The sequence below is a fragment of the Anastrepha ludens genome, chromosome X (genome assembly GCF_028408465.1).
Source record: "Anastrepha ludens isolate Willacy chromosome X, idAnaLude1.1, whole genome shotgun sequence".
Lineage (NCBI taxonomy): Eukaryota > Metazoa > Arthropoda > Insecta > Diptera > Tephritidae > Anastrepha > Anastrepha ludens.
The window spans coordinates 60,067,390-60,081,933 of record NC_071503.1 but is presented as its reverse complement, the minus strand read 5'-3'; the positions used below and the strand labels follow the sequence as shown (position 1 = coordinate 60,081,933).

The 14,544-nt window shown below is 33.4% G+C and overlaps 2 protein-coding genes across 2 annotated transcripts in view; both read left to right on the top strand.

The window, feature by feature from the left end:
* LOC128870117 (mucin-5AC-like) overlaps positions 1–4,525 on the top strand; it is a 39,300-nt gene extending 34,775 nt beyond the window's left edge. Inside the window, exons 19-20 of the mRNA XM_054112721.1 lie at positions 12–248; positions 4,337–4,525. Coding sequence (XP_053968696.1) covers positions 12–248; positions 4,337–4,525 — 426 coding nt within the window. The remainder of the gene's footprint in view (positions 1–11; positions 249–4,336) is intronic.
* Positions 4,526–4,845: 320 nt separating this feature from the next.
* Positions 4,846–14,544, top strand: part of LOC128870115 (mucin-2-like) — a 30,941-nt gene continuing 21,242 nt past the window's right edge. The window contains exons 1-4 of the mRNA XM_054112720.1: positions 4,846–5,013; positions 5,852–6,088; positions 10,176–10,550; positions 10,680–10,853. Coding sequence (XP_053968695.1) covers positions 4,846–5,013; positions 5,852–6,088; positions 10,176–10,550; positions 10,680–10,853 — 954 coding nt within the window. The remainder of the gene's footprint in view (positions 5,014–5,851; positions 6,089–10,175; positions 10,551–10,679; positions 10,854–14,544) is intronic.

Here is a 14,544-nt window from a genome sequence, read left to right as displayed (position 1 = left end):
CACATTTAAAGAGAAACCGCGATAAGCAATCGCCAAACAAACTCGAACTCGAAAATAATAACAAAAAACAAAAGAATAAAATGCAAAGCTCTACACAAACAACTCTACAAGAGTATTGGTTAGGCAATCCAGCTTCATCAAATGGGTTCGATCTCTTGGATGTAGAACCAAATATCAATAAGCCAGAAAGCAACCCAATAGAAAAAGATCCAGGTACGCAGCGTGCACAAAAACCGCCACCAATATATGTAGGTACAAAATGTGGAGAATGTATGTACTCTAACAAATGCTTTAAATTCCATGTCAAATACTAAATTTGACATAAAAGTTCTTAGCCGAAACGTAATTAAAATACAACCGAAAGAAACAACACATTATACAAAAATAATAGACCTACTAAAACAAAAAAAAAAAAAAATTTTATACATTTAGACCAAAAGAGCAACAAGGGTTTAGAGTATTTCTACGACAGATGCATCACTCGACTCCTATCGAAGACATAAAAAATGAACTTTTTGATCTAGGTCATGAAACAACAAATATTCACAACATACAAATTAAAAACGCTTCAGGAATAAAACAACCTCTGTCACTATTTTCAACTGAACTAAAATTAAACGAAAACAATAAAGACATATACAGTAGAACTCATCTACTCCACTGTAAAATTAGTTTTGAGCCACCGCGTCAAAAAAGAACAATTCCTCAATGTGCAAACTGTCAGAGATACGGACATACAAAAAATTACTGTATGGTAGATCCAGTCCGCGTAAAATGTGCTGGCAAACACAAGACAAATATGTGTAAAATTAAGAACAAAGTGGAAACATACCAAATTAAATGTGCTCATTGTGGCAAAAACCATACAGCTAATTATAGAGGCTGTGAAATCTACAAAAAACTCCAAATACAAAGATATCCGACACTACGCAAAAAAGAAATTCACGCTGCACAAGAACAAAGCAATAATGATCATCAACAGAAAAACCTTGGCACAAATACAAATCAAACCCTTATACCAGGCGTTTCTTATGCAAGTTAATTCCAATGATTAATTTTTATTTAAAAAAATAAAATATCTTCAGTCCGAAGATGTTGTTCTTCATTTGAACATTTTATTGGAACTGATCTTATTAATTAATTTTACAATAATGAAACTTAAGAGCTAAAGTGCAATTCAGCAATTTATTTTTTTATTTTTCTTATTTCATATTTTTCAAACAAATACTATCGTGGTTGAAGCATACAATCTTCACTTTGAGCGCAATTATAGTGAAAGTCGCTGGTATGAACCAGAATATATATGTTCCACGTGCTCCATATCACTAAAAAAGTGGAAATCTAGTCAGTGTTTTCAAGATCGTTTGCCATTTTCGAGCCCAATGGTTTGGCATCATCAAGTCATTCACAGACCAGAAGACTGCTACTTTTGCCAAACCAACCTCCAAGGTCAGCGCTTCAAAACACGTAACAGTATAAAGTATCCCGAAGTGCTAACTGCTACGAAACCATCTTTAAGAGAAAATGAAAACAAGCTAACTGAAGTACAAAAAATAGCTGATTCAAGAAGCGGTGATAACAGTTCATCTAATAGTTCACATAGTGATGAACCTTTTATCACAGCTGCGTTAGAATCAAAAGAGGGGCATTTTGTTTCGAATTCAGATATGAACGATTTAGTACGTGATCTAGAACTCTCATACAGACATGCTGAGGTTTTGGCATCACGATTAAAACAATGGAATCTTGTAGAAAATGATTTCAAAATAACATTAACAAGGAAAAACTCTGAGCGGACTATTTTCAATAACAATTTTGAAATTGATGGCGAATACCAAAACCTTGCTTATTGTAAAGATGTTGAAAAATTGTTTCAATGCTTTAACACGGAACATCAATCGAAAAATTGGCGATTATTCATCGATTGATCGTGCAAAAGTGAGTATTTCATCGATTTTACGCTTTAAAAAAGAAAGATTTCTCTGTAAACATAAGTCCTGAATTTGATGTATGCTTTTTGTCAGGTTTAAAAGCTGTGTTATTACACAACGACAACGAGTTGCCATCCGTGCCTTCGGCATATGCTACTGATATGAAAGAGACATACGAAACTTTGGCAAAGATCCTTATTCTCTTCTTTTCGGAATGCAAGGAGGTTACACCAAATATCCCTGTTATTTTTGTGAATGGGATAGTCGTGCAAGCAATCACTATGATCGAAAAGAGTGGCCATTGCGAAAGTTTTTCAAAATCGGAAAAAACAATGTTGTTAACATTCAATTAGTAAAAGCTGATAAAATCATATTACCGCCATTGCCCTTGAAACTCGGCTACATGAAGCAGTTTGTGAAACGTCTAGATAAAGACAGTGAAGCTTTTTCACATTTAAAAACGACTTTCCCTAAGCTGAGTGATGCCAAAATTAAAGAAGATATTACATTTCAAATAAAATGAAAGTAGCAAGTAATCGTCTGAAATAAAAACAATTTTTTAATTATTAGAAAATTGATGTGCATATTCCATGGAAATATAACCTATTGTATTATTGTACAATATAAAAAATGTTCCGTTATTGTGCAGGGATATTCGTTGGACCGCAAATTCGCAAAATCATGAAGGATGGAAATTTCACTGAGAAACTGAATCCGGTGGAAAGAAGAGCATGGATGAGTTTCATTTCTCTTTGTGAAAACTTTTTGGGAAAAAAAAGAAGTGACAACTACGTTGCAGTCGTGGATGAATTTTTACGGGCCTACGGAGACATGGGATGTAGAATGTCCATCAAAATTCACTTTTTGCATTCACATTTAGACTTCTTTCCGGAGAACCTTGGAAAATTCAGCGATGAACAAGGGGAAAGGTTTCATCAAGAAATTGCGTCAATTGAAAAACGTTTCCTCGAAAAAAACAAAATACATATGTTGGCGGATTACTGTTGGTAGCTCAAACGCGAGACGAGCGATTCTTCGAAGGTCGGGTAAACATTTTTAGAAAAATTTAGGTATGTAAAATCAACAAAAAAATTTATATAAAAAACAGTATGATTGTTCTTTTTACTCCAAGTCAGAACAACTTCATCCCAATTTTCAAAGTTGACAAAAAATGTACGACCAATACATTGTACACACTGCAATACACATGATGGCCCATATTTTCTATTAACGAAAAACTAGCGTAGTTTACGCAAATCCGATTATTGAAAGTAATACATTAATTTCTTCGTTAATAAATGCACTCAAAGAATATTTACAAACATCTTTAATTTTGTTGTAAAATTATGCAATAAAAAATTGTTAAAATTAAAAAACTGATAAAAAAAGCACTTTCTCCAGGTTTAATCAAATAAAATATTAAAAATCTGTGAAAAAATGACTGAGATATCCGTAGATTACCGCGCAAAGTCTGAAAAAACGGTTTTTTTATAAATAAATAAAAATTGGAGGGTACAAAAAATATAACAAAAATATTTTTATGCATTATTCGACCATATAAACAACCTACAGTGTGTAATTTGTCAGGTGTATTTCGTTTTTTTTTTGTAGCACAGTGTAATTTGATATTAACAATTGGCTCATTTCCCGTTCAGAATTTTGTTTTTTTCTTCCTTGAACATCCTTGTGTTTCACTGAATCAATGTGCTGTTTGCTTGAATTTTTTTTTTTGCAGAAACCAAACAATTGCAATGTGAACAAAATAAGACTGATTTGTCCGACTGAAAAACATTGGAAAATTGGTTTTTTCATATGCACAATAAATTCACCCGGCGTTTCTTTTCTATCTTTTGGCATCTTAACCCAATTTTCAATCAACCGATTACTTCAAATACATGCAATAACTCAGAAGAATATGATGTAACTTACTGCGTTTACTATACATTTCATACTAACACAAGTGACGCATAGCACTTGTCGTTGTGCTCTCTTCACAAATCATAGTAACCAATAATTGCGCCAAGCTCATTTCGTGAAAATTTTTGAGTCTCATTTTTATAAACAAATTTGTCGCCTCATTGGAGAAAGCAAATAAATAAATTTTGAAACAGATTCACGCATAAAATGTTATAGATCTGTTCTTTAAACGAAAGTTTAGCTGCGAATTGTTTTTCTTTATGCTTTGTTTAGAAGAATGATTTAAATTTCTTAAAATTAGTCAAAAAATATGCAATCATGCATTTGAAATAGAAATATGCTTTTATGGACGAAACATGCGAAATATGCATGCAATATAAAGATAAAAAAACAACGATATAAAGAAAATTAGAATGCCAGTGGAGCGCACTCCACCGCGTGAACGGAGTATACCGCTATCTACCGTGTAAACAACAAAATCAAATCAGTGCCCAACTTACTCTGATAATAATGTACATGTAGAAACAAGAGAAACTATGGTTAAAATAAGAGATACAACAATACCGCTATCGTGGAGTGATCAATGCAAAACACCAACAGCTAATCATCATCAATTGGAGAGTCCGGCATTAAAGACTGCTTTGGCGCCCTACAACATCCGCAAGAAACAGCAGTAACATCATGCACGACAGCAACTGGTACTCACTACTCCATTGTCACCACATCAGCAGCAGCTCTAAGTTCCACAACAACTTCATCCACTTCTCCTGAACCAATCCATACACCTTCAACTCTCATTCAAACCGCAACACGTAGTGCTGAATGTAGCGCACCATCTACACTGATCGCATCGTCATCACCAGTAACGCACAATACAAAATGCAAATACAAAACGAAAAAAAAAGACTTTGTGCAATCACATTTAAAGAGAAACCGCGATAAGCAATCGCCAAACAAACTCGAACTCGAAAATAATAACAAAAAACAAAAGAATAAAATGCAAAGCTCTACACAAACAACTCTACAAGAGTATTGGTTAGGCAATCCAGCTTCATCAAATGGGTTCGATCTCTTGGATGTAGAACCAAATATCAATAAGCCAGAAAGCAACCCAATAGAAAAAGATCCAGGTACGCAGCGTGCACAAAAACCGCCACCAATATATGTAGGTACAAAATGTGGAGAATGTATGTACTCTAACAAATGCTTTAAATTCCATGTCAAATACTAAATTTGACATAAAAGTTCTTAGCCGAAACGTAATTAAAATACAACCGAAAGAAACAACACATTATACAAAAATAATAGACCTACTAAAACAAAAAAAATAAAAAATTTTATACATTTAGACCAAAAGAGCAACAAGGGTTTAGAGTATTTCTACGACAGATGCATCACTCGACTCCTATCGAAGACATAAAAAATGAACTTTTTGATCTAGGTCATGAAACAACAAATATTCACAACATACAAATTAAAAACGCTTCAGGAATAAAACAACCTCTGTCACTATTTTCAACTGAACTAAAATTAAACGAAAACAATAAAGACATATACAGTAGAACTCATCTACTCCACTATAAAATTAGTTTTGAGCCACCGCGTCAAAAAAGAACAATTCCTCAATGTGCAAACTGTCAGAGATACGGACATACAAAAAATTACTGTATGGTAGATCCAGTCCGCGTAAAATGTGCTGGCAAACACAAGACAAATATGTGTAAAATTAAGAACAAAGTGGAAACATACCAAATTAAATGTGCTCATTGTGGCAAAAACCATACTCCATTGTCACCACATCAGCAGCAGCTCTAAGTTCAACAACAACTTCATCCACTTCTCCTGAACCAATCCATATACCTTCAACTCTCATTCAAACCGCAACACGTAGTGCTGAATGTAGCGCACCATCTACACTGATCGCATCGTCATCACCAGTAACGCACAATACAAAATGCAAATACAAAACGAAAAAAAAAGACTTTGTGCAATCACATTTAAAGAGAAACCGCGATAAGCAATCGCCAAACAAACTCGAACTCGAAAATAATAACAAAAAACAAAAGAATAAAATGCAAAGCTCTACACAAACAACTCTACAAGAGTATTGGTTAGGCAATCCAGCTTCATCAAATGGGTTCGATCTCTTGGATGTAGAACCAAATATCAATAAGCCAGAAAGCAACCCAATAGAAAAAGATCCAGGTACGCAGCGTGCACAAAAACCGCCACCAATATATGTAGGTACAAAATGTGGAGAATGTATGTACTCTAACAAATGCTTTAAATTCCATGTCAAATACTAAATTTGACATAAAAGTTCTTAGCCGAAACGTAATTAAAATACAACCGAAAGAAACAACACATTATACAAAAATAATAGACCTACTAAAACAAAAAAAAAAAAAAATTTTATACATTTAGACCAAAAGAGCAACAAGGGTTTAGAGTATTTCTACGACAGATGCATCACTCGACTCCTATCGAAGACATAAAAAATGAACTTTTTGATCTAGGTCATGAAACAACAAATATTCACAACATACAAATTAAAAACGCTTCAGGAATAAAACAACCTCTGTCACTATTTTCAACTGAACTAAAATTAAACGAAAACAATAAAGACATATACAGTAGAACTCATCTACTCCACTGTAAAATTAGTTTTGAGCCACCGCGTCAAAAAAGAACAATTCCTCAATGTGCAAACTGTCAGAGATACGGACATACAAAAAATTACTGTATGGTAGATCCAGTCCGCGTAAAATGTGCTGGCAAACACAAGACAAATATGTGTAAAATTAAGAACAAAGTGGAAAGATACCAAATTAAATGTGCTCATTGTGGCAAAAACCATACAGCTAATTATAGAGGCTGTGAAATCTACAAAAAACTCCAAATACAAAGATATCCGACACTACGCAAAAAAGAAATTCACGCTGCACAAGAACAAAGCAATAATGATCATCAACAGAAAAACCTTGGCACAAATACAAATCAAACCCTTATACCAGGCGTTTCTTATGCAAGTTAATTCCAATGATTAATTTTTATTTAAAAAAATAAAATATCTTCAGTCCGAAGATGTTGTTCTTCATTTGAACATTTTATTGGAACTGATCTTATTAATTAATTTTACAATAATGAAACTTAAGAGCTAAAGTGCAATTCAGCAATTTATTTTTTTATTTTTCTTATTTCATATTTTTCAAACAAATACTATCGTGGTTGAAGCATACAATCTTCACTTTGAGCGCAATTATAGTGAAAGTCGCTGGTATGAACCAGAATATATATGTTCCACGTGCTCCATATCACTAAAAAAGTGGAAATCTAGTCAGTGTTTTCAAGATCGTTTGCCATTTTCGAGCCCAATGGTTTGGCATCATCAAGTCATTCACAGACCAGAAGACTGCTACTTTTGCCAAACCAACCTCCAAGGTCAGCGCTTCAAAACACGTAACAGTATAAAGTATCCCGAAGTGCTAACTGCTACGAAACCATCTTTAAGAGAAAATGAAAACAAGCTAACTGAAGTACAAAAAATAGCTGATTCAAGAAGCGGTGATAACAGTTCATCTAATAGTTCACATAGTGATGAACCTTTTATCACAGCTGCGTTAGAATCAAAAGAGGGGCATTTTGTTTCGAATTCAGATATGAACGATTTAGTACGTGATCTAGAACTCTCATACAGACATGCTGAGGTTTTGGCATCACGATTAAAACAATGGAATCTTGTAGAAAATGATTTCAAAATAACATTAACAAGGAAAAACTCTGAGCGGACTATTTTCAATAACATTTTTGAAATTGATGGCGAATACCAAAACCTTGCTTATTGTAAAGATGTTGAAAAATTGTTTCAATGCTTTAACACGGAACATCAATCGAAAAATTGGCGATTATTCATCGATTGATCGTGCAAAAGTGATTATTTCATCGATTTTACGCTTTAAAAAAGAAAGATTTCTCTGTAAACATAAGTCCTGAATTTGATGTATGCTTTTTGTCAGGTTTAAAAGCTGTGTTATTACACAACGACAACGAGTTGCCATCCGTGCCTTCGGCATATGCTACTGATATGAAAGAGACATACGAAACTTTGGCAAAGATCCTTATTCTCTTCTTTTCGGAATGCAAGGAGGTTACACCAAATATCCCTGTTATTTTTGTGAATGGGATAGTCGTGCAAGCAATCACTATGATCGAAAAGAGTGGCCATTGCGAAAGTTTTTCAAAATCGGAAAAAACAATGTTGTTAACATTCAATTAGTAAAAGCTGATAAAATCATATTACCGCCATTGCACTTGAAACTCGGCTTCATGAAGCAGTTTGTGAAACGTCTAGATAAAGACAGTGAAGCTTTTTCACACTTAAAAACGACTTTCCCTAAGCTGAGTGATGCCAAAATTAAAGAAGATATTACATTTCAAATAAAATGAAAGTAGCAAGTAATCGTCTGAAATAAAAACAATTTTTTAATTATTAGAAAATTGATGTGCATATTCCATGGAAATATAACCTATTGTATTATTGTACAATATAAAAAATTTTCCGTTATTGTGCAGGGATATTCGTTGGACCGCAAATTCGCAAAATCATGAAGGATGGAAATTTCACTGAGAAACTGAATCCGGTGGAAAGAAGAGCATGGATGAGTTTCATTTCTCTTTGTGAAAACTTTTTGGGAAAAAAAAGAAGTGACAACTACGTTGCAGTCGTGGATGAATTTTTACGGGCCTACGGAGACATGGGATGTAGAATGTCCATCAAAATTCACTTTTTGCATTCACATTTAGACTTCTTTCCGGAGAACCTTGGAAAATTCAGCGATGAACAAGAGGAAAGGTTTCATCAAGAAATTGCGTCAATTGAAAAACGTTTCCTCGAAAAAAACAAAATACATATGTTGGCGGATTACTGTTGGTAGCTCAAACGCGAGACGAGCGATTCTTCGAAGGTCGGGTAAACATTTTTAGAAAAATTTAGGTATGTAAAATCAACAAAAAAATGTATATAAAAAACAGTATGATTGTTCTTTTTACTCCAAGTCAGAACAACTTCATCCCAATTTTCAAAGTTGACAAAAAATGTACGACCAATACATTGTACACACTGCAATACACATGATGGCCCATATTTTCTATTAACGAAAAACTAGCGTAGTTTACGCAAATCCGATTATTGAAAGTAATACATTAATTTCTTCGTTAATAAATGCACTCAAAGAATATTTACAAACATCTTTAATTTTGTTGTAAAATTATGCAATAAAAAATTGTTAAAATTAAAAAAATGATAAAAAAAGCACTTTCTCCAGGTTTAATCAAATAAAATATTAAAAATCTGTGAAAAAATGACTGAGATATCCGTAGATTACCGCGCAAAGTCTGAAAAAATGGTTTTTTTATAAATAAATAAAAATTGGAGGGTACAAAAAATATAACAAAAATATTTTTATGCATTATTCGACCATATAAACAACCTACAGTGTGTAATTTGTCAGGTGTATTTCGTTTTTTTTTGTAGCACAGTGTAATTTGATATTAACAATTGGCTCATTTCCCGTTCAGAATTTTGTTTTTTTCTTCCTTGAACATCCTTGTGTTTCACTGAATCAATGTGCTGTTTGCTTGAATTTTCTTTTTTGCAGAAACCAAACAATTGCAATGTGAACAAAATAAGACTGATTTGTCCGACTGAAAAACATTGGAAAATTGGTTTTTTCATATGCACAATAAATTCACCCGGCGTTTCTTTTCTATCTTTTGGCATCTTAACCCAATTTTCAATCAACCGATTACTTCAAATACATGCAATAACTCAGAAGAATATGATGTAACTTACTGCGTTTACTATACATTTCATACTAACACAAGTGACACATAGCACTTGTCGTTGTGCTCTCTTCACAAATCATAGTAACCAATAATTGCGCCAAGCTCATTTCGTAAAAATTTTTGAGTCTCATTTTTATAAACAAATTTGTCGCCTCATTGGAGAAAGCAAATAAATAAATTTTGAAACAGATTCACGCATAAAATGTTATAGATCTGTTCTTTAAACGAAAGTTTAGCTGCGAATTGTTTTTCTTTATGCTTTGGTTAGAAGAATGATTTAAATTTCTTAAAATTAGTCAAAAAATATGCAATCATGCATTTGAAATAGAAATATGCTTTTATGGACGAAACATGCGAAATATGCATGCAATATAAAGATAAAAAAACAACGATATAAAGAAAATTAGAATGCCAGTGGAGCGCACTCCACCGCGTGAACGGAGTATACCGCTATCTACCGTGTAAACAACAAAATCAAATCAGTGCTCAACTTACTCTGATAATAATGTACATGTAGAAACAAGAGAAACTATGGTTAAAATAAGAGATACAACAATACCGCTATCGTGGAGTGATCAATGCAAAACACCAACAGCTAATCATCATCAATTGGAGAGTCCGGCATTAAAGACTGCTTTGGCGCCCTACAACTATCCGCAAGAAACAGCAGTAACATCATGCACGACAGCAACTGGTACTCACTACTCCATTGTCACCACATCAGCAGCAGCTCTAAGTTCCACAACAACTTCATCCACTTCTCCTGAACCAATCCATACACCTTCAACTCTCATTCAAACCGCAACACGTAGTGCTGAATGTAGCGCACCATCTACACTGATCGCATCGTCATCACCAGTAACGCACAATACAAAATGCAAATACAAAACGAAAAAAAAAGACTTTGTGCAATCACATTTAAAGAGAAACCGCGATAAGCAATCGCCAAACAAACTCGAACTCGAAAATAATAACAAATAACAAAAGAATAAAATGCAAAGCTCTACACAAACAACTCTACAAGAGTATTGGTTAGGCAATCCAGCTTCATCAAATGGGTTCGATCTCTTGGATGTAGAACCAAATATCAATAAGCCAGAAAGCAACCCAATAGAAAAAGATCCAGGTACGCAGCGTGCACAAAAACCGCCACCAATATATGTAGGTACAAAATGTGGAGAATGTATGTACTCTAACAAATGCTTTAAATTCCATGTCAAATACTAAATTTGACATAAAAGTTCTTAGCCGAAACGTAATTAAAATACAACCGAAAGAAACAACACATTATACAAAAATAATAGACCTACTAAAACAAAAAAAAAAAAAAATTTTATACATTTAGACCAAAAGAGCAACAAGGGTTTAGAGTATTTCTACGACAGATGCATCACTCGACTCCTATCGAAGACATAAAAAATGAACTTTTTGATCTAGGTCATGAAACAACAAATATTCACAACATACAAATTAAAAACGCTTCAGGAATAAAACAACCTCTGTCACTATTTTCAACTGAACTAAAATTAAACGAAAACAATAAAGACATATACAGTAGAACTCATCTACTCCACTGTAAAATTAGTTTTGAGCCACCGCGTCAAAAAAGAACAATTCCTCAATGTGCAAACTGTCAGAGATACGGACATACAAAAAATTACTGTATGGTAGATCCAGTCCGCGTAAAATGTGCTGGCAAACACAAGACAAATATGTGTAAAATTAAGAACAAAGTGGAAACATACCAAATTAAATGTGCTCATTGTGGCAAAAACCATACAGCTAATTATAGAGGCTGTGAAATCCACAAAAAACTCCAAATACAAAGATATCCGACACTACGCAAAAAAGAAATTCACGCTGCACAAGAACAAAGCAATAATGATCATCAACAGAAAAACCTTGGCGCAAATACAAATCAAACCCTTATACCAGGCGTTTCTTATGCAAGTTAATTCCAATGATTAATTTTTATTTAAAAAAATAAAATATCTTCAGTCCGAAGATGTTGTTCTTCATTTGAACATTTTATTGGAACTGATCTTATTAATTAATTTTACAATAATGAAACTTAAGAGCTAAAGTGCAATTCAGCAATTTATTTTTTTATTTTTCTTATTTCATATTTTTCAAACAAATACTATCGTGGTTGAAGCATACAATCTTCACTTTGAGCGCAATTATAGTGAAAGTCGCTGGTATGAACCAGAATATATATGTTCCACGTGCTCCATATCACTAAAAAAGTGGAAATCTAGTCAGTGTTTTCAAGATCGTTTGCCATTTTCGAGCCCAATGGTTTGGCATCATCAAGTCATTCACAGACCAGAAGACTGCTACTTTTGCCAAACCAACCTCCAAGGTCAGCGCTTCAAAACACGTAACAGTATAAAGTATCCCGAAGTGCTAACTGCTACGAAACCATCTTTAAGAGAAAATGAAAACAAGCTAACTGAAGTAAAAAAAATAGCTGATTCAAGAAGCGGTGATAACAGTTCATCTAATAGTTCACATAATGATGAACCTTTTATCACAGCTGCGTTAGAATCAAAAGAGGGGCATTTTGTTTCGAATTCAGATATGAACGATTTAGTACGTGATCTAGAACTCTCATACAGACATGCTGAGGTTTTGGCATCACGATTAAAACAATGGAATCTTGTAGAAAATGATTTCAAAATAACATTAACAAGGAAAAACTCTGAGCGGACTATTTTCAATAACAATTTTGAAATTGATGGCGAATACCAAAACCTTGCTTATTGTAAAGATGTTGAAAAATTGTTTCAATGCTTTAACACGGAACATCAATCGAAAAATTGGCGATTATTCATCGATTGATCGTGCAAAAGTGAGTATTTCATCGATTTTACGCTTTAAAAAAGAAAGATTTCTCTGTAAACATAAGTCCTGAATTTGATGTATGCTTTTTGTCAGGTTTAAAAGCTGTGTTATTACACATCGACAACGAGTTGCCATCCGTGCCTTTGGCATATGCTACTGATATGAAAGAGACATACGAAACTTTGGCAAAGATCCTTATTCTCTTCTTTTCGGAATGCAAGGAGGTTACACCAAATATCCCTGTTATTTTTGTGAATGGGATAGTCGTGCAAGCAATCACTATGATCGAAAAGAGTGGCCATTGCGAAAGTTTTTCAAAATCGGAAAAAACAATGTTGTTAACATTCAATTAGTAAAAGCTGATAAAATCATATTACCGCCATTGCACTTGAAACTCGGCTACATGAAGCAGTTTGTGAAACGTCTAGATAAAGACAGTGAAGCTTTTTCACACTTAAAAACGACTTTCCCTAAGCTGAGTGATGCCAAAATTAAAGAAGATATTACATTTCAAATAAAATGAAAGTAGCAAGTAATCGTCTGAAATAAAAACAATTTTTTAATTATTAGAAAATTGATGTGCATATTCCATTTAAATATAACCTATTGTATTATTGTACAATATAAAAAATTTTCCGTTATTGTGCAGGGATATTCGTTGGACCGCAAATTCGCAAAATCATGAAGGATGGAAATTTCACTGAGAAACTGAATCCGGTGGAAAGAAGAGCATGGATGAGTTTCATTTCTCTTTGTGAAAACTTTTTGGAAAAAAAAGAAGTGACAACTACGTTGCAGTCGTGGATGAATTTTTACGGGCCTACGGAGACATGGGATGTAGAATGTCCATCAAAATTCACTTTTTGCATTCACATTTAGACTTCTTTCCGGAGAACCTTGGAAAATTCAGCGATGAACAAGGGGAAAGGTTTCATCAAGAAATTGCGTCAATTGAAAAACGTTTCCTCGAAAAAAACAAAATACATATGTTGGCGGATTACTGTTGGTAGCTCAAACGCGAGACGAGCGATTCTTCGAAGGTCGGGTAAACATTTTTAGAAAAATTTAGGTATGTAAAATCAACAAAAAAATTTATATAAAAAACAGTATGATTGTTCTTTTTACTCCAAGTCAGAACAACTTCATCCCAATTTTCAAAGTTGACAAAAAATGTACGACCAATACATTGTACACACTGCAATACACATGATGGCCCATATTTTCTATTAACGAAAAACTAGCGTAGTTTACGCAAATCCGATTATTGAAAGTAATACATTAATTTCTTCGTTAATAAATGCACTCAAAGAATATTAACAAACATCTTTAATTTTGTTGTAAAATTATGCAATAAAAAATTGTTAAAATTAAATGATAAAAAAAGCACTTTCTCCAGGTTTAATCAAATAAAATATTGAAAATCTGTGAAAAAATGACTGAGATATCCGTAGATTACCGCGCAAAGTCTGAAAAAACGGTTTTTTTATAAATAAATAAAAATTGGAGGGTACAAAAAATATAACAAAAATATTTTTATGCATTATTCGACCATATAAACAACCTACAGTGTGTAATTTGTCAGGTGTATTTCGTTTTTTTTTTGTAGCACAGTGTAATTTGATATTAACAATTGGCTCACTTCCCGTTCAGAATTTTGTTTTTTTCTTCCTTGAACATCCTTGTGTTTCACTGAATCAATGTGCTGTTTGCTTGAATTTTTTTTTTTGCAGAAACCAAACAATTGCAATGTGAACAAAATAAGACTGATTTGTCCGACTGAAAAACATTGGAAAATTGGTTTTTTCATATGCACAATAAATTCACCAGGCGTTTCTTTTCTATCTTTTGGCATCTTAACCCAATTTTCAATCAACCGATTACTTCAAATACATACATGCAATAACTCAGAAGAATATGATGTAACTTACTGCGTTTACTATACATTTCATACTAACACAAGTGACACATAGCACTTGTCGTTGTGCTCTCTTCACAAATCATAGTAACC